Source organism: Bombina bombina, chromosome 4, assembly GCF_027579735.1.
Source record: "Bombina bombina isolate aBomBom1 chromosome 4, aBomBom1.pri, whole genome shotgun sequence".
Taxonomy (NCBI): domain Eukaryota; kingdom Metazoa; phylum Chordata; class Amphibia; order Anura; family Bombinatoridae; genus Bombina; species Bombina bombina.
In genome coordinates this window covers 676,605,016-676,632,197 of record NC_069502.1, presented here as the reverse complement: position 1 = coordinate 676,632,197, position 27,182 = coordinate 676,605,016, and the positions used below count along the sequence as shown (strand labels likewise).

Below are 27,182 nucleotides of genomic sequence, written 5' to 3'. Positions count from 1 at the left end.
AAGGAGGGAAGGAGAGGAGGAGGAAGGGAGGAGAAGAAGGTTGGAGGGGAGTAGGAGAGGGGAGAAGGGAGGAGGGAAAGGGGGGGGAGATGGGGGAAAAAAAGGGGGGGAGATGAGGGGAAAAAAGGGGGGGAGATGAGGGGAAAAGGGGGGAGAGGGGGGGGGAAAGGGGGGGGAGAGGGGGGAAAAAGGGGGGGAGAGGGGGGGAAGGAGGAAGGAAAGAGGGGGGAGGGAGGGGGGAAGAGAGGCGGATCTAAGACAAGTATTGTGGTCCCATTCTTTGAAAAAACCCCGCTACCCAAGTAATAGCTGAAAACTAGCATTCTCTTTCCCAATAACACATATCATCAGGAGGAGGCTGCAATGGTATGAGATGGATAAACTATTCACTATATATGGAAAAAGATTAGATTAGGAAAGAGCAAAGGGCAGACAGTGGTAATTTACAAGTACAGGGGACATAACAGTTGCATATTTAGATCCACAGTTAGCCAAATAATCAGAGAGGATATAGGTTCTCATATCTCCAGTAAGCTGACAAATATGAATATTGCTGGGGACACAAGATAAAATGTTCACAAAATTGAGTCTGTGAGTTCAGACCTAACGGTCGTCATATGGGATTGCAATGTTAGAACAGAGGCACCCTGCTGAACATGGCGGTAGCTGCACAAATGACAGCCACAGTAGGAATGCTCAGCCCACACCGGTCTTTACAAACAGTTGTCTCACCAAGACGCCAGGTAAATCCAGAGTTTCCCAGCATGATATGTCCATCCGATGTAGCCTCAGGCTGTAGGTCATGTTGGAGTAGAATTGTCTTCTGCGCGCACCCTCCTGAAGTGTAGCAGCGCAATGGTAGGAGCTCCCACAGTCCCCCCTGGGTATCTGGATTAAGAGATCTGACCTGTACCGGGTCGCTGGTAATCCACAGGCCTCTGATTCTGCGGTGAGCGGTGGGTTATCCGGGGGTTGATCAATATCCTCCTGAGAATCACTGCGCTGTGCGTTCAAAGCTGCATGGGGTGCCACATCCGAGACTTCAGTAGCAATTTCTGCATGGGTATCCGCCATGATGGTTAGGAGGTGGTCAAATCTGCGGCCCATCTTGCACTCGAAGTCCTCCTGCCAGTTGTGCAATGCCGCTAACAGCCCCTCCATGGTCTCAGAGTCCTCACACTCCAGCAGGCACCGCTCCAAAAAGCCAGCTCGGGCCCTCTTACTATTATCTTGCTGCGAGGTACATGGTATACAGGTCTCTCATGGAGACCCCGAGCTCGGCAAGGCCTCAATCTGTCGCTCCTCTCTGGCGCCCAAAACCTTCTTATAAATCGCCAGCGAGGTCCTCAGCTATTGCAGGGCTCCTTTAGAATGAGTACATCTCTTGTGCTGTGCGAATTAGCTAAATTTTATAACTTTTTTTATTATTTATTGCAGGAGCCATGTTCAAACACATCCTCTCTGCATGATAGCTGGCTCCGCCCCCCGTTATTTTATTTTTTAATATTGTGCTATCATTGTGTAACACAAGAAAAGTGCTATAAAATTGTGATATCAATTTGATCATAATGATATTTTAATAGTTTAATTTGATATACTGAACACTTACAATATCATTTTTAAAAACACAATAATTTCACCTTTCATCTTGATAGATTAATAATTTAATTACAAATTGCTCTTTCACAGGTTTGGTGTAGGGTACATTCTGAGTATGGTTGTATCTTACAAGATTACTGTACAGCAAAAAAAAATGTGTGCACAAACCTATTATGAATATATATTAATCCTTTAGAAAAAATGTATCTATATACAAAAATCTCCAAAGACTTTAACCCCTTAATGACCGGACCATTTTTAAATTGTCTTACCCTTAATGACAATGGCTATTTTTACATTTCTGCAGTGTTTGTGTTTAGCTGTAATTTTCCTCTTACTCATTTACTGTACCCACACACATTATTTACCGTTTTTTCTCGCCATTAAATGGACTTTCTAAAGATACCATTATTTTCATCATATCTTATAATTTACTATAAAAAAAATATAAACTATGAGGAAAAAATTGAAAAAAAACACACTTTTTCTAACTTTGACCCCCAAAATCTGTTACATTTCTACAACCACCAAAAAACACCCATTCTAAATAGTTTCTAAATTTTGTCCCGAGTTGAGAAATACCCAATGTTTACATGTTCTTTGCTTTTTTTGCAAGTTATAGGGCAAAAAATACAAGTAGCACGTTACTATTTCCAAACCACTTTTTTTTCAAAATTAACGCTAGTTACATTGGAACACTGATATCTTTCAGGAATCCATGAATATCCCTTGACATGTATATATTTTTTATTTTGAAGACATCCCAAAGTATTGATCTAGGCCCATTTTGGTTTATTTCATGCCACCATTTCACCGCCAAATGCGATCAAATAAAGAAAATTGTTGACTTTTTCACAATTTTTTCACAAACTTTAGGTTTCTCGCTGAATTTATTTACAAACAACTTGTGCAATTATGGCATAAATGGTTGTAAATACTTCTCTGGGATCCCCTTTGTTCAGAAATAGCAGACATATATGGCTTTGGCATTGTTTTTTGTTAATTAAAAGGCCGCTAAATGCCGCTGCAAACCACACGTGTATTATGCCCATCAGTGAAGGGGTTAATTAGGGAGCTTGTAGGGAGCTTTTAGGTTTAATTTTAGCTTTAGTGTAGTGTAATAGACAACCCAAATTATTGATCTAGGCCCATTTTGGTATATTTCATGCCACCATTTCACCGCCAAATACGATCAAATAAAAAAACAACTTAAATTTTTCACATTTTTAGGTTTCTCACTGAAATTATTTACAAACAGCTTGTGCAATTATGACACACATGGTTGTAAATGCTTCTCTGGGATCTCCTTTGTTCAGAAATAGCAGACATATATGGCTTTGGCGTTGCTTTTTGGTAATAATAAGGCCGTTAAATGCTGCTGCGCACCACACTTGTAATATGCCCAGCAGTTAAGGGGTTAATTAAGTAGCTTGTAGGGTTAATTTTTAGCTTTAGTGTAGAGATCAGCCTCCCACCTGACACATCCCACCCCCTGATCCCCCCTGACCCCCCTCAAACAGCTCTCTTCCCTCCCCCACCTCACAAATGTCAGCACCATCTTAAGTACTGGCAGAAAGCCTGCCAGTACTGAAATAAAAATCATTTATTATTTTTTTTTATTTTTTTTCATACAGTCTGCAGTAATGGATCCCCCCTTACCCCACAACCTCACTGATCCCCCCCATACATCTCTCTAACCCTCCCCCTCTACCTGTTTGCCTCCATCTTGGGTACTGGCAGCTGTCTGCCAGTACCCAATTTGCCCCCCAAAATAGTTTTTTTTTTTACTTTTTTATATGAAAGATTTGTTTTCTGTAGTGTAGCTGGCCCCACTAAATAATCTACATCCCTCCACCTCCCAGATCCCTTACTAAACAACGCAGATCCCCCTGCATCTGTCTTTTTTTTTTTAACTTGCGATCATATTTTGGTCCATATTGACATGATAGCATCATGCAGTTGCTGCAGATTTGTCGGCTGCACATCCATGATGCAAATCTCCCGTTCCACCACATCTAAAAGGTGCTCTATTGGATTGAGATCTGGTGACTGTGGAGGCTATTTGAGAACAGTAAACTCATTATCATGTTCAAGAAACCAGTATGAAATGATTTGAGCTTTGTGACATGGTGCATTATCCTGCTGAAAGAAGCCATCAGAAGATGGGTACACTCTAGTCATAAAGGGTCAGCAACAATACTCAGGTAGGCCTTGGCATTTAAATGATGCTCAATTGGTACTAAGGGGCCCAAAGTGTGCCAAGAAAATATCCCCCACACCATTACACCACCACCAGCAGCCTGAACCGTTGATACAAGGCAGGATGGATCCATGCTTTCATGTTGTTTATGCAAAATTCTGACCCTACCATCTGAATGTCGCAGCTAAAATCAAGACTCATCAGATCAGACAATGTTTTTTCCAATCTTCTATTGTCCAATTTTGGTGAGCCGGTGCGAATTGTAGCCTCAATTTCCTGGTGTTAGCTGACAGGAGTGGCACCCAGTGTGGTCTTCTACTGCTGTAGCCCATCTGCTTCAAGGTTCGACATGTTGTGCGTTCAGAGATGGTATTCTGTATACCTTGGTTTTAACAAGTGGTTATTTGAAGTACTGTTGCCTTTCTATCATCTCGAACCAGTCTGCCCATTCTCCTCTGACCTCTGACATCAACAAGGCATTGTCATCCACACAACTGCCGCTCACTGGATAGTTTCTCTTTTTCGGACCATTCTCTGTAAACCCTTGAGATGGTTGTGGGTGAAAATCCCAGTAGTTCAGCAGTTTTTGAAATACTCAGACCAACCCTTCTGGCACCAACAACCATGGCTCGTTTAAAGCCACATAAATACTTTTTTCTTCCCCATTCTGATGCTCGGTTTGACCTTCAGCAAGTCGTCTTCCCCACGTCTAGATGCCTAAATGCATTGAGTTGCTGCCATGTGATTGGCTGATTAGCAATTTGTGTTACCAAGCAATGGAACAGATGTACCTAATAAAGTGGCTGGTGAGTGTATGGAATGCACATACCTGGTGTAATAGACCTTTTTCACAGCAGTCATTTTGACATAAAAAAATAGTAGGACAAATACAGGTGATACCAATTAAATTAATTAGGGTTCCATTACATTTAGGTTTACGAAAGCCAGGTTCCTGGTATTGCTCAAGTGTAAGGGGATGTCACACTAAATACTTGCCACTTTAGCCTATAGAAGCTGCTTTTTCAGATTTTTTCCAGTTGTTTAATACTGCATACAAATATCCTGTATTTTTTCGTTGTATTCTAATAAAGAGACTGAGAAAAAACGTATATATGGTCATTAGAACTTTGCTAAAACAACAAATCTAATGGTGGCCTAAGACTTTTGCACAGTACTGTGTATATATATATATATAAATCAGGAAAAAGGAATGCACATCCAGACTGGACCGGGTACACATCCCGTGACTCATAAACAGGCACAGCTTTAGTTGCTGTCATACTCACATAAAGCTCCACTATCTACAGAGTCACAGGCAGTTAACCCCGGGCCTGCCAGGGTGCAAGTCCTTTAGGGAGAATTAAAAAAACAGACAATACAACACACATAAAGTCCAGTACTCACTCACAAGCTCTCAGCTAGGATTAAAAAGCAAAATTGGAAGAGTTAGTTACCACATTTGGCCAAATTGGACAAGCTCAGGCACCACATCAAGGTCTCTTCCAAGTGCCTGAGTCCCTAATACAGCCCCACAACTGCAGCCATGCACACTATAAACAATATAAAAAATGCAAAGCATGATATTATAGCATTTCTACAACAATGTATACCTCAACAGAATATTCACTCCTACAAAATGTACATTGATTTTATATACTTAAATAAATAATGAAAAAAAGGAAAGAAAAAAGGGAAAAGTAATAATGAATCTTAATATATAAAAGTGTATATATATATGTAAATATGCAACACGAAATGCTGCTGACAAAATGATGTTAAACAATATTAACAGCATGGCTAGACTGATACAGTATTTTGTAAATCGCCTCATTATGTTAATGACAGACATATTATATTCATCATTGCTTAAAGAAATCACATATGCAATTATTCTCAGACATACCATACACACATATATATATATATATATATATATATATATATATATATATATATACACTCATGTAAATCTATTTTATAAAATCCCATTACATGCATGTAGGGTTATTTTTATCATTTAGTGATAGCCATACTAATGGCATATGTCCCTATAATAATGTTATATAATAGACATTGTTCTAAATATGTGTGTAGATAAATTAGGTCAAATCTGAGTATATGATCTCAAAAAACTAGTAGGAAAGTATTAATGAATAATAGAGTAATAAAAAAAAAAAAGACTATACAATTTACATTACTACACTTAGATTAACAAACATAAACAAAAGGAGAGACGCACCCTGCCCATGAGCACAATCAGTTAGAGTTGCACTTTTATACAGTGAGCTACAGTTAGAAAGGCTCTCAAGCTTACAATTTTAAGGATTACACATGGGATTCACTTCCTAACTACTAGGAGGAGGAAAAGATTCCCAAAAACTTTCAAGAGCACTTTATCCCTCACACCTCACTGGTATGATGCTCCTGAATTTTGTTTGAGAGGGGTTCTCATACTGATCTGAGGCCCATAATTCCCCTCAGAGAAATTCTGCTGACAGTCAGAGGGGAGATTGGAGTATGGGGCAGTGACACAATTACTCCTGGTGAAGGAGTAAGTCATAAGCCTGCAGCAGGTGTAATAGATGGGTTTCAGGGTTTTATGGACTCCCTGTAGAGGTGCGCTCAAGGAAGCAAATGTCGGATAAAAAGTCCAATCGAGTCCAATAAACGGCAGCTCTTCCAAATGTTTGGGGTACGACGAGCGAATCTAGATTGAAGGTAAGAAGGCGCCAGACATAGGGTAATATTGTTACAAACTGCAAACACGCTCAGGTAACATATAGATGGAATACTTACAAACGCAGCGGCACCAAATTGTGCCTAGTGAAGCAGACCGGGACCTCAACCGTCGCCCGGAAGACCAACCAATGGCGTGCACCAAACTCCCGCAGTCACGTGAGTGTTGAAGCCAATCAACGATTCTTTGGGCTATAGAAACGCCTATATTCTTCCCTATACAATTCTGTATGCGATTGCAGTGCCGAAAATAACTTCTCTGGCTCCGCTGTCATCCACTGCAGTGTGATCTGGCTTAGACAGCCTCTGCAGAGTTAGGTGTCAGTGAGGGCTGCCGCAAAACAGCTTCGCTGCGGAATCTGTTGGCGCTCTACAAATAACCGATAATAATAATAATAATAATACTTTACTGCACACTTAAGCTTATCCCTCTCTTCAGCATTTCTATTTTGACATCTCTGGTCGAGAGCATCGGCATCATTAAAAGGGGGAATTTGCACAAGAGGGGGAGCTGATGAGCACTCTCCTGGCACGCTCACATTTTTCTTTATTGCTCCTTATTTTCTCTGTGCATTATCCTGTCAAATGTAAGGAAAGGAAACCCAGAATATGATAGGCAGTCTGTATTGTATTAACAACAAAAAGGTATCAAATAAAGTGCAAGGTGCTAAAAAGAAACTCTCAAATTCCTTGGTATATCACTCATTCACTCGCTCCAGCGTGGACAATGGAGATCTCACTCACCCAATCCAATGGAGAAGGTGGGTATCGCCATTCGCGGCTGTAGATTCAATCCGGACGCCTCTAAGGGGGCTCGGCCCAATTCCGGCCAATGGAACACACTCTGGAACGAGGCAGAGATCCCTTGCTCCGCCTCAACTTATTCCAGACACTTGTTCCTCCGATAGAATACAGTATCCCTCCGCCAGTGACGTAGTGAAAAACAGTTCCTGCTTGCAATAGGGAACTGCCAAATGTAGAAAAGCACACAATGCAATCCTCTTTGAAGAGTATAAGCTCGTAATGCACAGCAGGAAACAGCCAAACTCCGGACAATAGTAGCTTGAAAAGAGAAAGTGGAGGCTGTTTCCTTAAAATTAATTCCTTTATTTATTCAGTTTAAAACCGGCAAACACAGCAAGGATAGGGTATGGTGTAGAAGGCGCAGCACAGTCTGGCTTACGCGTTTCGGATGAAATCCGTAGTCATAGCCTACTGTGCTGTGCTCCACACCTGCTTAAAACTAGTTAAAACAAATGTGATTGGTGCACACATAAAAAACAACGCCTTCAAGTTTAACCAATACCAACAGTGTATAAAATTAACCCACTGGTGTCAGAACCGCACAATCTAATACATTGCCTGAGCCCATACAACCGTAATATACACACTGCAATAATTATGTCAATAACCAACATAGTGGTATACATCGTAGACAAAATGTCAAATACTAAGGGTTAGTAAGTAATTAAATGTTATTAAAAATTCTAATGCCCAGATAGTGCGTATAGGAGTCTCTATTAATATATCCTCGATATGTGAGAGTTAAATCATTACTCTTATCCTATCTAATGCACTAATGGGCAACAGAATTCAAACAATACCCTAAGTAAAGAATACCACAATAGATGCTATCATGTGTCAAAAATAAATAAATGTATAAACAAATTATAAAAATATTATAAACATGCAATAAGCAAATAATTCTAAATGAGGAGTAACCTGTCAAATACTGTATGAATTAAAGATATCTAAACAAATTGTCATCATAATGATATATGGTAGAAAATAACAAGCTAACAAATAGCGCCTCCCCATAAAGTAATCCAATGTGATATGATACAGGTTGAGCACACATGACCATCCGATGAGTCTTAAATTATAATATACAAGGAGATCTATAGGTAAATGTATTGCGAAATACCATAATATTTATTCCCACAGGTTCATTACGTCATATCTTGAATTTAGACCATCAGGCACCCGAGTGCCTAAGGTAAAAATCCAAAAGGCTTCGCGTCTGGCGAGCAATTGGTCCAGATTACCCCCCCTAGCAGGTCTAGAAACTTTCTCAATAGCACACCATGTGAATCCTTTAAGGTTGTTATCATGGTAGACTCCAAAGTGTTGTACTATTGGAGTCGTGGATCTCTTAGTGGAGAAAGAGGAGAGATGTTCCCTAATTCTAGAGTTCAGGTCTCTGGAGGTGAGTCCCACATACTGAATCTGGCACAATGTGCATTCAATCATATAGACTACCGATTCCGTTTTACAATTCATACAAGAATTGATTTTGTAACTTTTCCTCGTTCTTACACTCACAAATTCCTTAGTCACCTTGGCATAATCACAGGGCTTGCACTTCCTGTGACCGCATCTGTACATCCCAGTATGTACCAACCATGATCCCCTCTCATCTTTGTCAGTTTTTAGCAGGGTGGGCGAAAGAATAGAACCCAATGTGGGGCTTTTCCTGTAGGCACATCTGAGTCCTTGTCGGACTGTGTCAACCAATTTATCCTCAGCCTTCAATATTGGAAAATGTTTCCTGATAATCTCACATACCTGAGGATATTGGGTACTGTGTGTTGTAACAAAAGTAATTCCCTGTTTGGTTGTACTGTGCTTATTTTTAGTTTTCAGTAAGCTCTCTCTCGGTATTACTTGTACAGATTCTCTAGCCCTTTTGATCACTTTTTTGGGATACTTTCTCTCTTTTAATCTCATCTCCAATCTTTCTGCCTCCCTGCAAAAGTCCTCATTGGAGGTACAGTTCCTTTTAATCCGGGTATATTCACCTTTTGCAATAGCATAGGGAACATGTCTGGGATGACAGCTTGTTCCTAAGAGTAAGGAGTTCCCTGAAATGGATTTTCTGAAAATCCTGGAAAGTATTTTGCCATCGGAACTGCCCTCCAATGTAATATCCAAATAGTTAATTGAACTCTGACTTGCTTCAAAAGTGAAGCTTAGTCCAATGTCATTATGATTCAGATAGTCAATGAATCCCTGAATGTCAGACTGATTACCCGACCAGATGAAGAGAAGATTATCCTGTCACACAGGCATTATCTGAAGTGTTCCGTGTTTGGTTTCAGTGAGCGTACTGTATGTGCTGTGTTAGGAACACTTCAGATATTGAACACTCTCCCTTGCCCACAGAAAGTGTCGACAAGTGGTCATGGCAGTGATGTTTAGCTGATGTAGCGCTCCCTATTATATCCTATGGGAGACACATGGCCACTCACCGGCACTTTGCAGATTTGCCCCCTTTTTTAGAAAATATTGATAGACCGGTGGACTGTGAGGTCAATGACACCAGAAAGGCACAACCCCTTCTATACTCATTCAACTAATTTTAATCTCTTCTGCCCCTTAATGCCCCTCTGACTACTTCTGTACCCATCACTCCCCCTGATATAACGATTACTTCTTGCAGTTGCAAGCTCGCTTGATTGAGTTTGCACTTCCAGGACTCCATAGTTGCATTTACAGCATCATAACTAGAGCCTAAAGTATGAACAAGACCCCTTTTTTCATATATTTGCAAACACAAACACTTAAGAACCCCAAAATAAGTAACGCAAGTGTTAATTTTTTTATTTTTTGTCTTAAAATTGATTTTGCAGATTTGAAAGAAATGCTTAAAATAAAAAAATAAAAATACAGAGCTGCTATTTCATGTTTTTTTTGTGAATTAGCAGATATACTCGTCTTTTATAATATAAGTAAATAATTCCGTGCAGATGTCAAGCAGGATGTTTTTATACCAAAACATTTGACTATAAAATCATTCTTTCATGATAGCATTAGATTGTTAAAAAAATATTAATTTGCATTTAAATTAAAATACTATTAATAGAAAATAAGCTGATACAATTATTTTAATTAAAGGACCAGTCAACACATTAGATTTGCATAATCAACAAATGCAAGATAACAAGACAATGCAATAGCACTTAGTCTGAACTTTAAATGAGTAGTAGATTTTTTTATAACAAATTTCAAAGTTATGTATATTTCCACTCCCCTTGTACCATGTGATAGCAATCAGCCAATCACAAATGCATATACGTATAGTCTGTGAATTCTTGCACATGCTCAGTAGGATCTGGTGACTCAAAAATTGTAAATATAAAAGACTGTGCACATTTTTATTAATGGAAGTAAATTGGAAAGTTGTTTAAAATTATATGCTGTATCTGAATCATGAAAATTTTATTTAACCTGAATGTCCCTTTAAAGATTTCTTTCCTGTTATTTTTAGCAGTACTTTTAGATAGATTTCATGAGAGCATTTAAAATATCCAATCACTGCCATTGTCATTTTTACAATGACTAATTTAATCAGAATTTGTTTTCTTTTTTTTTTCAGGTTACAACTAAGGAATGTTATTAAAGCATTATCAATGATACATACAATTGAGAAAATTAACAACTCAACCTTTTTACCAGGAATTACATTGGGTTATGAGATATATGACTCCTGTTCTTATGTTGAAAAAGCCATTCAGTCCACAATAAAATTATTTCCTGAGTTGAATAAAATGAACAACAATTCCCAGTGCAATAATACAGAAATAATACCTTCAGTTAAAGCAGTTATAGGAGAAATATATTCAGAAATCTCAGTTGCTGTTGCAAGGATTCTAAGTCTTCACTTCATACCTCTGGTACGTATAATTTGAATATATAATTTTTCCATTGGAAATGCTCATAAGTAGGGAAATGCCTGAGTTTATGTGCTAAAAAACGGACTCTCTTCTACAAATCCTAATTATATAAAAAAATAACTAAATAAATTGGAGTAAGTTTATTAATGGTTGCACAGACATGATTCGCTGTAGACCTATGCTCTTTAAATATAATAATATAATATAATATTTTAGTTCAACATATGTTAACTATAAAGAAAATATGCATGTTTAAAGTTCTATATCTATCCATTTACTAACAAGATTATAAAATGTTTAATTCAACGTACTTGTAATCTCTGTTGGTTTGGGTACTTACTATGCTATATTTGTAATGTCAATGAAACTATAAGATACAGTACAGTCCTAGTTTTATTAATACAAATGTTTTAACAGTGTCTTAAAGGAATATAGTATACAACAAGATGTTGGATTGGGAAGGGCTCAAACGTGTACATATATATTTGTATAAATTTGTATGTGTGTATGTACATACAGTTGCAAGAAAAAGTATGTGAACCCTTTGGAATGATATGGATTTCTGCACAAATTGGTCATAAAATGTGATCTGATCATCATCTAAGTCACAACAATAGACAATCACAGTCTGCTTAAACTAATAACAGACAAAGAATGAAATGTTGCCATGTTTTTATTGAACACACCATGTAAACATTCACAGTGCAGGTGGAAAAAGTATGTGTACCCTTGGATTTAATAACTGGTTGAACATTCTTTGGCAGCAATAACTTCAACCAAATGTTTCCTGTAGTTTCAGAACAGACGTGCACAACGGTCAGGAGTAATTCTTGACCATTCCTCTTTACAGAACTGTTTCAGTTCAGCAATATTCTTGGGATGTCTGGTGTGAATCGCTTTCTTGAGGTCATGCCACAGCATCTCAATCGGGTTAAGGTCAGGACTCTGACTGGGCCACTTCAGAAGGCGTATTTTCTTCTGTTTAAGCCATTCTGTTGTTGATTTACTTCTATGCTTTGGGTCATTGTCCTGTTGCAACACCCATCTTATCTTCTGTTGAGCTTCAGCTGGTAGACAGATGGCCTTAAGTTCTCCTGCAAAATGTCTTGATAAACTTGGGAATTCATTTTTCCTTCGATGATAGCAATCCGTCCAGGCCCTGACGCAGCAAAGCAGCCCCAAACCATGATGCCCCCACCACCATACTTCACAGTTGGGATGAGATTTTGATGTTGGTGTGCTGTGCCTCTTTTTTGCCACACATACGGCTAGATTTCGAGTTTTGTCGGTAAAGACCCGCGTAGCTAACACTGCTTTTTTTCCCAGCACACCCTTAAGACAATACTGGTATTTAGATTTGTCTGAGGGGCTGCGTTAGGCTCAGACGTTAGGCTCAGAAAAGGGAGCGTTGAGCCTAATTTAGCTCCACATCAACCCTCAATACCAGCGTTGCTTACGGTAGCAGTAAGCTGGAAAAACATGCTCGTGCACGATATGCCCATAGGAAACAATGGGGCTGAGCTGGCTGAAAAAAAACCTTACATCTGCAAAAAAGCAGCGTTCAGCTCCTAACGCAGCCCCATTGTTTCCTATGGGGAAGCACTCTCTAAGTCTGCACCTAACACCCTAACATGAACCCCGAGTCTAAACACCCCTAACCTTACACTTATTAACCCCTAATCTGCCGCCCCCGCTATCGCTGACACCTGCATTATACTATTAACCCCTAATCTGCCGCTCCGTACACCGCCGGAACCTACATTATCCCTATGAACCCCTAATCTGTTGCCCCTAATACCGCCGACCCCTATATTATATTTATTACCCCTAATCTGCCCCCCCAATGTCGCCGCTACCTTACCTACACTTATTAACCCCTAATCTGCCGACCGGACCTCACGGCCACTATAATAAATGTATTAACCCCCAAACCGCCGCACTCCCGCCTCGCAAACACTAGAATAAATAGTATTAACCCCTAATCTGCCCTCCCTAACATCGCCGCCACCTACCTACAATTATTAACCCCTAATCTCCCGCCCGCAACGTCGCCGCTACTATAATAAATGTATTAACCCCTAAACCTAAGTCTAACCCTATCCTTAACACCCCCCTATGTTAAATATAATTTAAATGAAACAAAATAATATTCCTAAAATTAACTAAATTTATCCTATTTAAAACTAAATACTTACCTATAAAATAAACCCTAATATAGCTACAATATAACTAATAATTACATTGTAGCTATTTTAGGATTTATATTTATTTTACAGGCAACTTTGTATTTATTTTAACTAGGTACAATAGCTATTAAATAGTTAATAACTATTTAATAGCTACCTAGTTAAAATAACTACAAAATTACCTGTAAAATAAATCCTAACCTAAGTTACAAATACACCTAACACTACACTATCAATAAATTAATTAAATAAATTACCTACAATTACCTTAAATAAAAAAAACACTAAATTACAAAAAATAAAAAAGAATTACAAGAAGTTTAAACTAATTACACCTAATCTAAGCCCCCTAATAAAATAAAAAAGCCCCCCAAAATAAAAAATTCCCTACCCTATTCTAAAGTACCAAAGTAATCAGCTCTATTACCAGCCCTTAAAAGGGCTTTTTGCGGGGCATTGCCCCAAAGTAATCAGCATTTTATACCTGAAAATAAAAATACAATACCCCCCCAACATTACAACCCACCACCCACATACCCCTACTCTAACCCACCCAAACCCCCCTTAAAAAAACCTATCGCTAACCCCCTGAAGATCTCCCTACCTTGAGCCGAATTCTTCATCCAAGGTGCGCAGAGGAGGTCCTTGATCCGGTAGAAGTCTTCATCCAAGCGGCAAAGAAGAGGTCCTCCATCCGGTAGAAGTGTTTATCCAGGCGGCGTCTTCAATCTTCATCCGCGGAGCGGAGCCATCTTCAAAGGAGCCGACGCGGAGTCATCCTCTTCAAATGACGACTTCCTGACGAATGAAGGTTCCTTTAAGGGACGTCATCCAAGATGGCGTCCCTTCAATTCCGATTGGCTGATAGAATTCTATCAGCCAATCGGAATTAAGGTAGAAAAAATATGATTGGCTGATGCAATCAGCCAATCAGATTGTAGTTCAATCCGATTGGCTGATCCAATCAGCCAATCATATTGAACTCGCATTCTATTGGCTGATTGGAACAGAGCAGGCGGACAAGTTATGGAGCAGCGGTCAGAGCTGGATAATTCGGCCCCTAAATACACACACATATATGCACACAAATTGGATTTCAGGGTGGGACAAAGTGCGAACAACAATATCTTGTCATTTATGCACTGTTTACAAGTCATAATACAGCTTACACATTCAATCTAAAGGTATATATTTGTATAATTTGTATTACTTTTCTATACATAATACCATTAGACATATAGTACAGAACAGTAATTTAGAAAGGTAATAGTTTTTTTTAATAAATATAAACTAGCATTTGCTTTTTAGAACATAAACAAACCAAAGACTCAGGCAGAGAAGATTATAAATTACTGTAATTTTTAATAATTTTATGATAAAGTCTGGATTTTAATGATAAAGTCTGGATTTTTGAATAATACGAGATTTTGGAATTCTGGATTTGAGGGGTCTGTTAGTGTGTTGAGTCAGTTGCATTTGGCCAAAAATGGTTTAAGCCCAGAATCACGTCAAGGTCTCTCCCTTCCTGGGACCTAACCAGCAGCCACACAATGCATGCTTTCAAACAAACAAACTGAGAACCAACCAGAGTGACACAGGCCTTTGTCATTTCCCTTAGCACATACAAAACACAGAAATGGACTGCACTGCCAGCCCTGAATACTTACACACAGCTGTACAGTTTCAAGCAAATTAGGCAGCCTGGGTGACAAGCCCATAGGGAAAATTACAAAACAAAATTATCAATACAACACACAGAAAACCTAGTACTCTCTAGCAAGCACACAGTAATATTCAAAAACAGAAATAGGACTCTCCTTTTTGCCTTTAAAGGGACAGTAAAGTAAAAAATTAACTTTCATAATTCAGATAGGGCATGCAATTTTAAACATGTTTCCAATTTACTTTTATCATCAACTTTGCTTTGTTCTATTGTTTTTCTTTGTTGAATGCTAAACCTAGGTAGGCTCATAAACTGATTTCTAAGCTGTTGAAGGCTGCCTCTTATCTCAGTGCATTTTGACAGTTTTTCACAGTTAGACAGTGCTAATTCATATGTGCCATATAGGTAACATTGTGCTCTCTCCCCGTGGAGTTATTCATGAGTCTGCACTGATTGGCTAAAATGCAAGTGTGTCAAAATAACTGTATCTTAGATGCAAGGTAATCCCAGAGGTAAAAAGTGTATTAATATAACAGTATTGGTTATGCAAAAATGCAGAATAGGTAATAAAGAGATTATCTATCTTTTTAAACAATAAAACATTTCAAGCAGTCTTTCCCTTTATTACTGGGTGCCTATATCATATACCTTTAAAACACTGTTAATACATTTTTAATGAAGAAAACTTCAATACCTTATAATTTACATTTATTATTTATACATTTTTGTGAAATACTTTATTTGAATATATTATACATGTGCTTTTTTATACTTTTATTTTAGCCCTAACATTTTACTTCAAGTCTCCAGGTGCACTCAATTTTTCAATAGCTGTTATGTGTTGTGCTCACATGCAACACATATCTCACCACTTGTAATATGAGTGATGTTAGAGTGCCTCGCACTATCCATTGAAAGTATACAGGGAGTGCAGAATTATTAGGCAAGTTGTATTTTTGAGGATTAATTTTATTATTGAACAACAACCATGTTCTCAATGAACCCAAAAAACTCATTAATATCAAAGCTGAATAGTTTTGGAAGTAGTTTTTAGTTTGTTTTTAGTTATAGCTATTTTAGGGGGATATCTGTGTGTGCAGGTGACTATTACTGTGCATAATTATTAGGCAACTTAACAAAAAACAAATATATACCCATTTCAATTATTTATTTTTACCAGTGAAACCAATATAACATCTCAACATTCACAAATATACATTTCTGACATTCAAAAACAAAACAAAAACAAATCAGTGACCAATATAGCCACCTTTCTTTGCAAGGACACTCAAAAGCCTGCCATCCATGGATTCTGTCAGTGTTTTGATCTGTTCACCATCAAAATTGCGTGCAGCAGCAACCACAGCCTCCCAGACACTGTTCAGAGAGGTTTACTGTTTTCCCTCCTTGTAAATCTCACATTTGATGATGGACCACAGGTTCTCAATGGGGTTCAGATCAGGTGAACAAGGAGGCCATGTCATTAGATTTTCTTCTTTTATACCCTTTCTTGCCAGCCACGCTGTGGAGTACTTGGACGCGTGTGATGGAGCATTGTCCTGCATGAAAATCATGTTTTTCTTGAAGGATGCAGACTTCTTCCTTTACCACTGCTTGAAGAAGGTGTCTTCCAGAAACTGGCAGTAGGACTGGGAGTTGAGCTTGACTCCATCCTCAACCCGAAAAGGCCCCACAAGCTCATCTTTGATGATACCAGCCCAAACCAGTACTCCACCTCCACCTTGCTGGCGTCTGAGTCGGACTGGAGCTCTCTGCCCTTTACCAATCCAGCCACGGGCACATCCATCTGGCCCATCAATACTCACTCTCATTTCATCAGTCCATAAAACCTTAGAAAAATCAGTCTTGAGATATTTCTTGGCCCAGTCTTGACGTTTCAGCTTGTGTGTCTTGTTCAGTGGTGGTCGTCTTTCAGCCTTTCTTACCTTGGCCATGTCTCTGAGTATTGCACACCTTGTGCTTTTGGGCACTCCAGTGATGTTGCAGCTCTGAAATATGGCCAAACTGGTGGCAAGTGGCATCTTGGCAGCTGCACGCTTGACTTTTCTCAGTTCATGGGCAGTTATTTTGCGCCTTGGTTTTTCCACACACTTCTTGCGACCCTGTTGACTATTTTGAATTAAACGCTTGATTGTTCGATGATCACGCTTCAGAAGCTTTGCAATTTTGAGAGTGCTGCATCCCTCTGCAAGATATCTCACTATTTTTGACTTTTATGAGCCTGTCAAGTCCTTCTTTTGACCCATTTTGCCAAAGGAAAGGAAGTTGCCTAATAATTATGCACACCTGATATAGGGTGTTGATGTCATTAGACCACACCCCTTCTTATTACAGAGATGCACATCACATAATATGCTTAATTGGTAGTAGGCTTTCGAGCCTATACAGCTTGGAGTAAGACAACATGCATAAAGAGGATGATGTGGTAAAAATACTCATTTGCCTAATAATTCTGCACTCCCTGTAAATGCTAAAAAATGACGGCTGTGCTAGCATTTATCTGGTTAATATCTTTAACCATTGACTTGTGCACTGTTTCTAGCGCAGAGTCGTGTTATGAATAGCCCATCCTGTGCTATCAATACTGCTCCACTTGTAATCTAGGCCATTATCTTTTTTATATGAGGTCCCAAATAATACATCTCTGTTAAATAAAATTATTTTTAGTATTTTGTTATATTTTATATTTAAAACATACAGCACTACATGCATACACCTCTTCAATTTCCTATTTTTTTTATTAGCATTTGATTCATTTGAGCATTATTGTGTAATTGTATACAAAAAAATAAAATAATAAATAAATAAATATATATATTAGAATCAAAACATAGGGCCCCATGTATTAAAACATCACTTGGTTTGTTTCTCAATAAACTAACATACCCACCATTGCCTATGTGTCCGCCACTCATAGTTACTAAAAATACACTAAAAGCTATTTGCGTAAAATTCAACTGGAAGACAAGCGAATGAAAGATAACTCAGGAACTTTGATTGTAGAAAGGTAGTGCAGGATATCTAATTAGAGAAGTTCTGATTATATTTTGTATAACAACATCCAATAGGGATGGAACATACAGTACTCTCATCAGCTAAATAATGTTTTAGCTACAAAGTACTCGAGTACTTTGAGTTTCTCTTCAGCTCTTGGATGAAGAAGATCCCAATTGCAAGGAAAATACTTTTTATTGGAGAAAATGGATGAAGTGAATGCCCAGGGATTTTTTTAAAAAGGATATAGATTACTGCAAAAAAAGATTCAACAATATAAAAAATGTAACTGTCTAAACTGGCTTGGGAAAAAACTGTGCACTAAGGGTACAAGTAGAACCCAAGCTTATGTTGCTGATCTCCTAGACTATGAACAGAAGGTTCTTCAGCATCTAGGCGCGGATTTTATCAAGTGGATCTCAGAAGAATGGGACTGTGGAAGAATGTTAGAGGTAAATATTATACCGTAATATGTAACACAAAACTATAAGGCCACAATGTGCAATTTTGTCATAACTACTAATTAGGCTGCTTTTGAAGTGCATCATTTCAACTAATAACTAGTTTATTGCTGACATTACATTAATTATGCTTGCTATGCTCTCCTAATTGATTTGTGAATTGCATATATCTCTCTTAAATAGTAAAAGTACATTGTTTGGATGACTACATTCACTTCTTTCAATTAATTTAAGAATTTAAAATTGTATTAATATGTTTTGTAATGTATTAAATTATACTTCTTGCTCCATATATAAAAGTGTATTCATTGTTTTCTAATAATTCCCCAAATTACCTTGCATTTCACCATTGGTTTGATGGTGTTTACCATTATTTGATTATTATCTGCTTGATAGTAGACATGTGCATTTCGTTTCGTTCTGAATCGTCATTCGGCCAAATTTGTCAAATTCGGAGCTTTGGATCGATTCAAATTTCCGAATTACCCTAGCAACTAAACTAAACTAATCCGAATGCATTTGTAACGAATAAATCCAAATTAGCTTGGATTTATTTGTTACATTCGAATGGCCATGGACTAATCACAATTACACTAGTATTGTACAGTATATTAGGTTATATCACTCTGCTAGCTCTGTGCAGGGCACATTATGTAGCTGGTACATGTGAGGCTGGTACTTAGGTGGGATGTGCTGTGTATTATACTAGTATTATGTACTGTATATTAGGTTATATACCTCTGCTAGCTCTGTGCATATTGTGTAGCTGGTACCTGTGAGGTTGGTACTTATGTTGATTCAGAAGGGTTACACCTAATATACAGTACATAATACTAGTCTAATACACAGCACATCCCACCTAACATATACCAAACTTCTGAATTTACTAATTGAATCCGAACCGAATACATCCAAATTTATTTGAATCCGAAAGGAATACATTCGAATGTATTCGAATCGATCTGAAAACGAAATTCGAAAAAATCTGAATCGGTCCGAAACTAAACAAAACAAATGTTTCTGCCGCACACAAGTCTACTTGATAGCACAGCTATATTAGATGCAAATTTTAAATATTTATTTTAAACTGAAAAAATATATAAATCTGCTATCATATACTGTGTATATATATATATATATATATATATATATATATTTAGCTAATCACTTAAAATGTTTTGTTTTATTTTTTCCCAACAGATTACATGCATTTTTATCTAATTAGATATCCAAAATATCATTATCATTTGACTACACAACAAACACATAGCATTGCTTCAAAAGGGATTCCCATAATGAGATTAGAGTTCGTTCCTTCTTAAATGTAATATATATTTAACCTAATCCAAAATATTCCCTTTGTTAATTCAAAGTGAGTTAGGTATTTATACTTTTGGAAAGAAACTGGTTAAGCCTGTTGTTCAAGAAGTACATAATTGTGTCAAGTGTATCAAGTATTGATTATAATTGTGGGGTACGTTGTCATTTGCAAATTGCTTTGAGAATCTGTGACATAATTAGATTCATTTTTCTGTACTGTCGTTCCCCCATTGGATTTTTTTTTTTTAAGAAAAATCATTAACATCTAATATTTTTTCAAAGTGTAAATTAATTTATTTATTGTTATCATCAATTATTTCAGCACAGACTATGACTAGCAAAGACTGTACTTTTGCAGTTGGACCATCCCATAGTACAGTATAGTACAACTCGTGTGGACCTTCACATCCGTTGAGATTAAAAGGCAGTCTCAACATTCTCTGGATTAGTAAGAGGGTCCAATTTAACAATGTGCTGGCAGACATGATCCGATGTAGCGTGAATTGCTTGTGCCCCCTGCACATTAGCGGCCAATCGGCCGCTAGCAGGGGGTGTCAATCAACCCGATTGTATCCGATTGGGCGGACAAGCTGCTTCCTAACTTATTTTTCCGGCGAGACTAAAGGCTCACGCAGAAACTGCTGCATTCGCAGCATAATAAATCAGCCCCAGAGTCTCTCATCATCTGTAAACATATCAGACATAAGAAGATGCACTCCAGATATTGGTGCTGGAAGGGGAAGAGGTGAGTTATAATAATTTTTAAAGTTGTGTTAATGACAAATGGAAGTTTCACAATAACATGAAGTAAAATATTTCTAGTTTTCCTATTTGATAGTCTTTATCAATGAAGAGTGTTGTAAATATGATTTATAAATTGTGTATACTTATAAAACTAAAATCTAATTTATTTAATCTATTTTCATCTGTTAAGACTTTTTGAAGGCAAGTTAATGAATTTTTAAAAATGTAACCAATTATATTGCAAATTCTATAAATTATAATTTGTATTGAATAATTATATACTAGGCAGTAGTGTCTACTTAAAACAAACAAACAAACAATGTAAAAATTTAAATAATTATGAATTTGTTTTATCATGACCATTTTAATAGTTTTAAGGTGCAAAAGATACTAATGAAAAAGTAATGCGTCTAAATGTATAACTTTTTTAATATAAATAATAGCTATACATTCTGTTTATTCCAATGCAACTGTTTCGTCTGTTTAATCTAGAAAAAAAGAGCTGATATCAGCCACTAGCAGGGGAGTGTCAATCATCCCGATCGTATCTGATTGCAATAATTTAGTCCGCCACCTCAAAGGTGGCGGATGAGTTAAGGAGCAGTGGTCTTACGACCGCTGCTTCTTAACTTAAGTTTCAGGCGCCGGCGGACCTGAAACTTCGGGGGTAGATTGCATCCACTGCTTAATCAATCTACCCCTTAATCTCCAGCAATGTAAACATTTTGTTCACTGTAAGCGCAATCAAATCCTTGCCTAAGCAGGTAGTGAATGCAAACACCTTAGATACATTTTAAATCATATGAGCTAAAAGCAGAATTTAGGTTTGAAGTTTTTTCACTTAATTTTTCAAAGCACTTGGACTTGGTTGTATTATATAAGCTATTATAATGTTTATTATAAAAACAATTATTAAAATGTAATGAGCTGGGTGTTACTCTGTTTTATTACATAAACAATGACATATTTATTTAAGAAAATATACTAATGCAAACATACATGTGTCTCTGTCTATTGTAGTTGTTGACTCTCTGGGAAATTCACAGTTCAATATATTGAATGCAATATAAATAATTGTGTATATACATTTGTTTATATTCATACCCTTATAAAAATAAAATGACCTCTCTGACGAAGTGTGTTCTTACACACGAAACGCGTAAGAGGAACCTTGTTGCGCTATTTTGGGGTTATTTCCCGTATTTTGTACTTTCCTAATATTTTACAAGCACGAATTAAATGCATCACTTACTGCCTCAAACTGGTTTTCTGTTTCCTTTTTGATGTTTAAAAATTAAATGACCTTGTAGGTATACAACAGTCAACTGTCTGACCCCTTGACATAATGGAGTGAGCATCCTGTCTAACAGTAATGGTTATGCAGCATTACTCCTAGGGGTGAGTCTCAGAAAATGTGGAGGAAGAACCCCCTTTTTTTCTTTCTTAAAATCTGAAAAGAAAAAATGCAATTTTTTGTTAGAATACTAATTTTTATTTAATTATGTATTGTAGTGGATAGGGTCTTTTATAAGGACTTTAATGGTATTGTGGATTGCTACATGTTCTTTGTTTTCTTTTAAATAATTTTAATTATATATTTTTTAAAATACTTTCTTCTAAAGGTTTTGTTTATTAGTTCTATAGTTATTTACCATTGATACTTTTATAGTTGCATGCATACATTACTTCAATGTATACATTACTTCCTTTTTTGTTTAATAAATGCATTATGATTTTATACATTGTACCTAAAAAAACGTATTTAATTTCAGTTATTATTCATTGCACATATTGTACTTTGTACTAATTTAAATAGATTAGTGTATTTGTGTATTTTGCAATTGGAATATACTGGTTTATATGTATTACTGGTCTAGCCTTGAATAAATTGTTAGCTATAATGTAGCTGTGAAATAAATTATGACACCACTGTCTAAACATAATTCACAGATTGAATAACTTTATTTATCTTACAACTGTTTTCAAATATTTTTAAAAGACTCCTTATACTTTGGCTATCCCTGTATTAGATCACTATGGGCCAGATTACAAGAGGAGCGCTATTGTTAGCACAAGAAGCGTACGTGCGATCGCAAGATCATGATGTTATTTATGCTCCATATTACAAGTGGTGAGCTGTTTAACTTGCGGTTGTTTACTCTCCTCATTTTTCTATGGACGGTGTTGAGCAGCAATGTCTGCTCGTATTACAAGTTGAAAGTAAATGTGATTGCTAGAACGCAGTCGCATTTAACGCTCAAACATTTTATGTGACGTGAAACTTTACGTAAAGAATTTGGCTAAAGGAAACAGTTGCACTAAACTACTCTATTAACCCCTGAACTGTCACAACCCACAGGGCAAACTACTCCTTTACTCTATTAACCCCTAAACTTTAATGCAGGTACTGGGAGCCGAGTACACTAACCATCCTATCTGAGTGTCTGGTGCTCTGGCAAAAAGAGGAGCGGGTTAGCACTCTTTACAGAGCACGTTAAGGTTAGTATTAACCCCTTAAAAAATTCAAGGAAACAAAATGAATATTGATCATTTTCATCAGTATTTCTTCATTTCTTTTCATTTTCTTTGGTGCATTAATTCAGATTTTTGTTTCCTTAAATGAAAACAAAAATCAGATTTTCATCATGAATGTGTATTCGTGACAAAACATATGCATATTTCTAGTTCATCCTCCTCAACATCCTCTTCTCTACAATCTTGTTGGACACCGCAGACTCCTACCAAGTGTTTTAGAAAATACCTATCAATTAAATAACCTAAAATCTGCATTTCACCTACTGTAAATGGCTGTGGTTTGACATTTTCTATTTCTAGTTCTATGATACAAAAGCAAAAGAAAGATACACAGTCAAATAAAGAGAATAATCATGTGTAACAGTTTTGAAAATTATTGTAATACTAAATTATTGTGTTTCATTTATTGCTATTTACATTACAAAAATACAGAATTTTGTAATAAGTTACAAAAAGTTGTTTATTTCGTTTTGTTGTTATATGTGAGGTTTAGAAAGTTTAATTCGGTCAGTTTTTTTTTCATTTAGAAATTTCTAATTAGTGGTTTAAGTTTGTATTTGTTTCTTTTTGTTGCATTATGTTGTTATGATTGTTTATTCATGTAATCTAATAAACTGTAACTTATTTTAATAAATCAACTGACACGCTTTTTATAAAGCATTTGGGGCCTATTTATCAAAGGTCTTGCGGACCTGATCCGACAGTGGGGATCAGGTCCGCAAGACCTCGCTGAATGCGGAGAGCAATACTCTCTCCGTATTCAGCATTGCACCAGCAGCTCTTGTGAGCTGCTGGTACAACGCCGCCTCCTGCAGTCTCACGGCTAATCGACTGCCAGCAGGGGGTGTCAATCAACCTCGTAGTTGATCGGGTTGATTTCCAGCGATTCCTGTCCGCCTCATCAGAGCAGGCGGACACGGTTATGGAGCAGCGGTCTTTAGACCGCTGCTTCATAACTGGTGTTTCTGGTGAGTCTGAAGACTCACCAGAAACACTGGGCCCACAAGCTCCATTCGGAGCTTGATCAATGGGCCCCTTTGTCTTAAATCAGAGAAAAAGAGAGTGATCATAAAATTATAGTTAACTTTCGGCTAGATTTAGAGTTCTGCGGCCAAAGGGGTGCGTTAGCTACGCATGCTTTTTTTCTCCCGCACCTTTTAAATACCGCTGGTATTTAGAGTTCACAGAAGGGCTGCGTTAGGCTCCAAAAAGGGAGAGTATAGCATATTTACCGCCACTGCAACTCTAGATACCAGCGTTGCTTATGGACACGGCCAGCTTCAAAAACGTGCTCGTGCACGATTCCCCCGTAGGAAACAATGGGGCTGTTTGAGCTGAAAAAAAACCTAACACCTGCAAAAAAGCAGCGTTAAGCTCCTAACGCAGCCCCATTGTTTTCTATGGGGAAACACTTCCTAAGTCTGCACCTAACACCCTAACAAGTACCCCGAGTCTAAACACCCCTAGCCTTACACTTATTAACCCCTAATCTGCCGTCCCCGCTATTGCTGACCCCTGCATATTATTATTAACCCCTAATTTGCTGCTCCGTACACCGCCGCAACATACATTATAGTTATGTACCCCTAATCTGCTGCCCCTAACACCGCCAACCCCTATATTATATTTATTAACCCCTAATCTGCCCCCACAACGTCGCCGCCAGCTACCTACATTAATTAACCCCTAATCTGCCGACCGGATCTCACCGCTACTATAATAAATGTATTAACCCCTAAAGCTAAGTCTAACCCTAACACAAACACCCCCCTAAGTTAAATATAATTTAAATCTAACGAAATAAATTAACTCTTATTAAATAAATTATTCCTATTTAAAGCTAAATACTTACCTGTAAAATAAACCCTAATATAGCTACAATATAAATAATAATTACATTGTAGCTATTTTAGGATTAATATTTATTTTACAGGCAACTTTGTATTTATTTTAACCAGGTACAATAGCTATTAAATAGTTAATAACTATTTAATAGCTAAAATAGTTAAAATAATTACAAAATTACCTGTAAAATAAATCCTAACCTAAGTTACAATTAAACCTAACACTACACTATCAATAAATTAATTAAATACAATACCTACAAATAACTACAATTAAATAAACTAACTAAAGTACAAAAAATAAAAAAGAACTAAGTTACAAAAAATAAAAAAATATTTACAAACATTAGAAAAATATTACAACAATTTTAAACTAATTACACCTACTCTAAGCCCCCTAATAAAATAACAAAGCCCCCCAAAATAAAAAAATGCCCTACCCTATTCTAAATTTAAAAAGTTCAAAGCTCTTTTACCTTACCAGCCCTGAAAAGGGCCATTTGCGGGGCATGCCCCAAATAATTCAGCTCTTTTGCCTGTAAAAAAAAACATACAATACCCCCCCAACATTACAACCCACCACCCACATACCCCTAATCTAACCCAAACCCCCTTAAATAAACCTAACACTAAGCCCCTGAAGATCTTCCTACCTTATCTTCAGCATGCCAGGTTCACCGATCTGTCCACCGAAGTCTTGATCCAAGCCTCCGAAATCTTGATCCAAGCCCAAGCGGGGGCTAAAGAGTGACGTCCATCCTCCGGCTGAAGTCTTGATCCAAGCGGGCAGAAGAGGACATCCGGACCGGCAAACATCTTCATCCAAGCCGCATCTTATATGTTCTTCAATACGATGACGACCGGCTGATCTTCAAGACCTCCAGCGCGGATCCATCCATCTTCACCGACGACTTCCCGGTCATCCAAGATGGCGTCCCTCGAATTCTGATTGGCTGATAGGATTCTATCAGCCAATCAGAATTAAGGTAGGAATATTCTGATTGGCTGATGGAATCAGCCAATCAGATTCAAGTTCAATCCGATTGGCTAATCCAATCAGCCAATCAGATTGAGCTCGCATTCTATTGGCTGATCGGAACAGCGAATAGAATGCGAGCTCAATCTGATTGGCTGATTGGATCAGCGAATCGGATTGAACTTGAATCTGATTGGCTGATTCCATCAGCCAATCAGAATATTCCTACCTTAATTCCAATTGGCTGATAGAATCCTATCAGCCAATCGGAATTTGAGGGACGCCATCTTGGATGACGTCATTTAAAGGAACCGTCATTCGGCGAGAAGGCGTCGGTTGAAGAGGATGGATCCACGTCGGCTGAGAAGAAGATGGCTCCGCTCCGCTCCGGAAGAAAGAAGATTGAAGATGCCGCTTGATAGAAGACTTCATCCCGATGATGGACTTCCGACTTCAGCCCGATGATGGAGTTCTTCAGCCGCCGCTTGGATCAAGACTTCGGACCCTCTTCTGGACCAATCGCTGAACCTGGTGAGGTGAAGACAAGGTAGGGAGATCTTCAGGGGCTTAGTGTTAGGTTTATTTAAGGGGGGTTTGGGTTAGATTAGGGGTATGTGGGTGGTTGGTTGTAATGTTGGGGGGGGGGGGTATTGTATGTTTTTTTTTAAACAGGCAAAAGAGCTGAATTATTTGGGGCATGCCCCGCAAAGGGCCCTTTTCAGGGCTGGTAAGGTAAAAGAGCTTTTCTATTTTAATTTTAGAATAGGGTAGGGCATTTTTTTATTTTGGCGGTCTTTTTTATTTTATTAGGGGGCTTAGAGTAGGTGTAATTAGTTTAAAATTGTTGTAATATTTTTCTAATGTTTGTAAATATTTTTTTTATTTTTTGTAACTTAGTTCTTTTTTATTTTTTATACTTTAGTTAGTTTATTTAATTGTATTTATTTGTAGGTATTGTATTTAATTAATTTATTGATAGTGTAGTGTTAGGTTTAATTGTAGATAATTGTAGGTATTTTATTTAATTTATTTATTGCTAGTGTAGTGTTAGGTTTAATTGTAACTTAGGTTAGGATTTATTTTACAGGTAATTTTGTAATTATTTTAACTAGGTAGCTATTAAATAGTTATTAACTATTTAATAGCTATTGTACCTGGTTAAAATAATTACAAAGTTGCCTGTAAAATAAATATTAATCCTAAAATAGCTACAATATAATTATAATTTAT

At 37.4% G+C, this 27,182-nt stretch overlaps 1 protein-coding gene across 1 annotated transcript in view; it reads left to right on the top strand.

Annotated features, from left to right (window-relative positions):
* The first annotated feature begins 1,139 nt into the window (after window positions 1–1,139).
* LOC128657756 (G-protein coupled receptor family C group 6 member A-like) overlaps window positions 1,140–27,182 on the top strand; it is a 94,697-nt gene continuing 68,654 nt past the window's right edge. Inside the window, exons 1-2 of the mRNA XM_053712166.1 lie at window positions 1,140–1,240; window positions 10,911–11,208. Of these exons, the coding sequence (XP_053568141.1) occupies window positions 1,140–1,240; window positions 10,911–11,208 (399 nt within the window). The remainder of the gene's footprint in view (window positions 1,241–10,910; window positions 11,209–27,182) is intronic.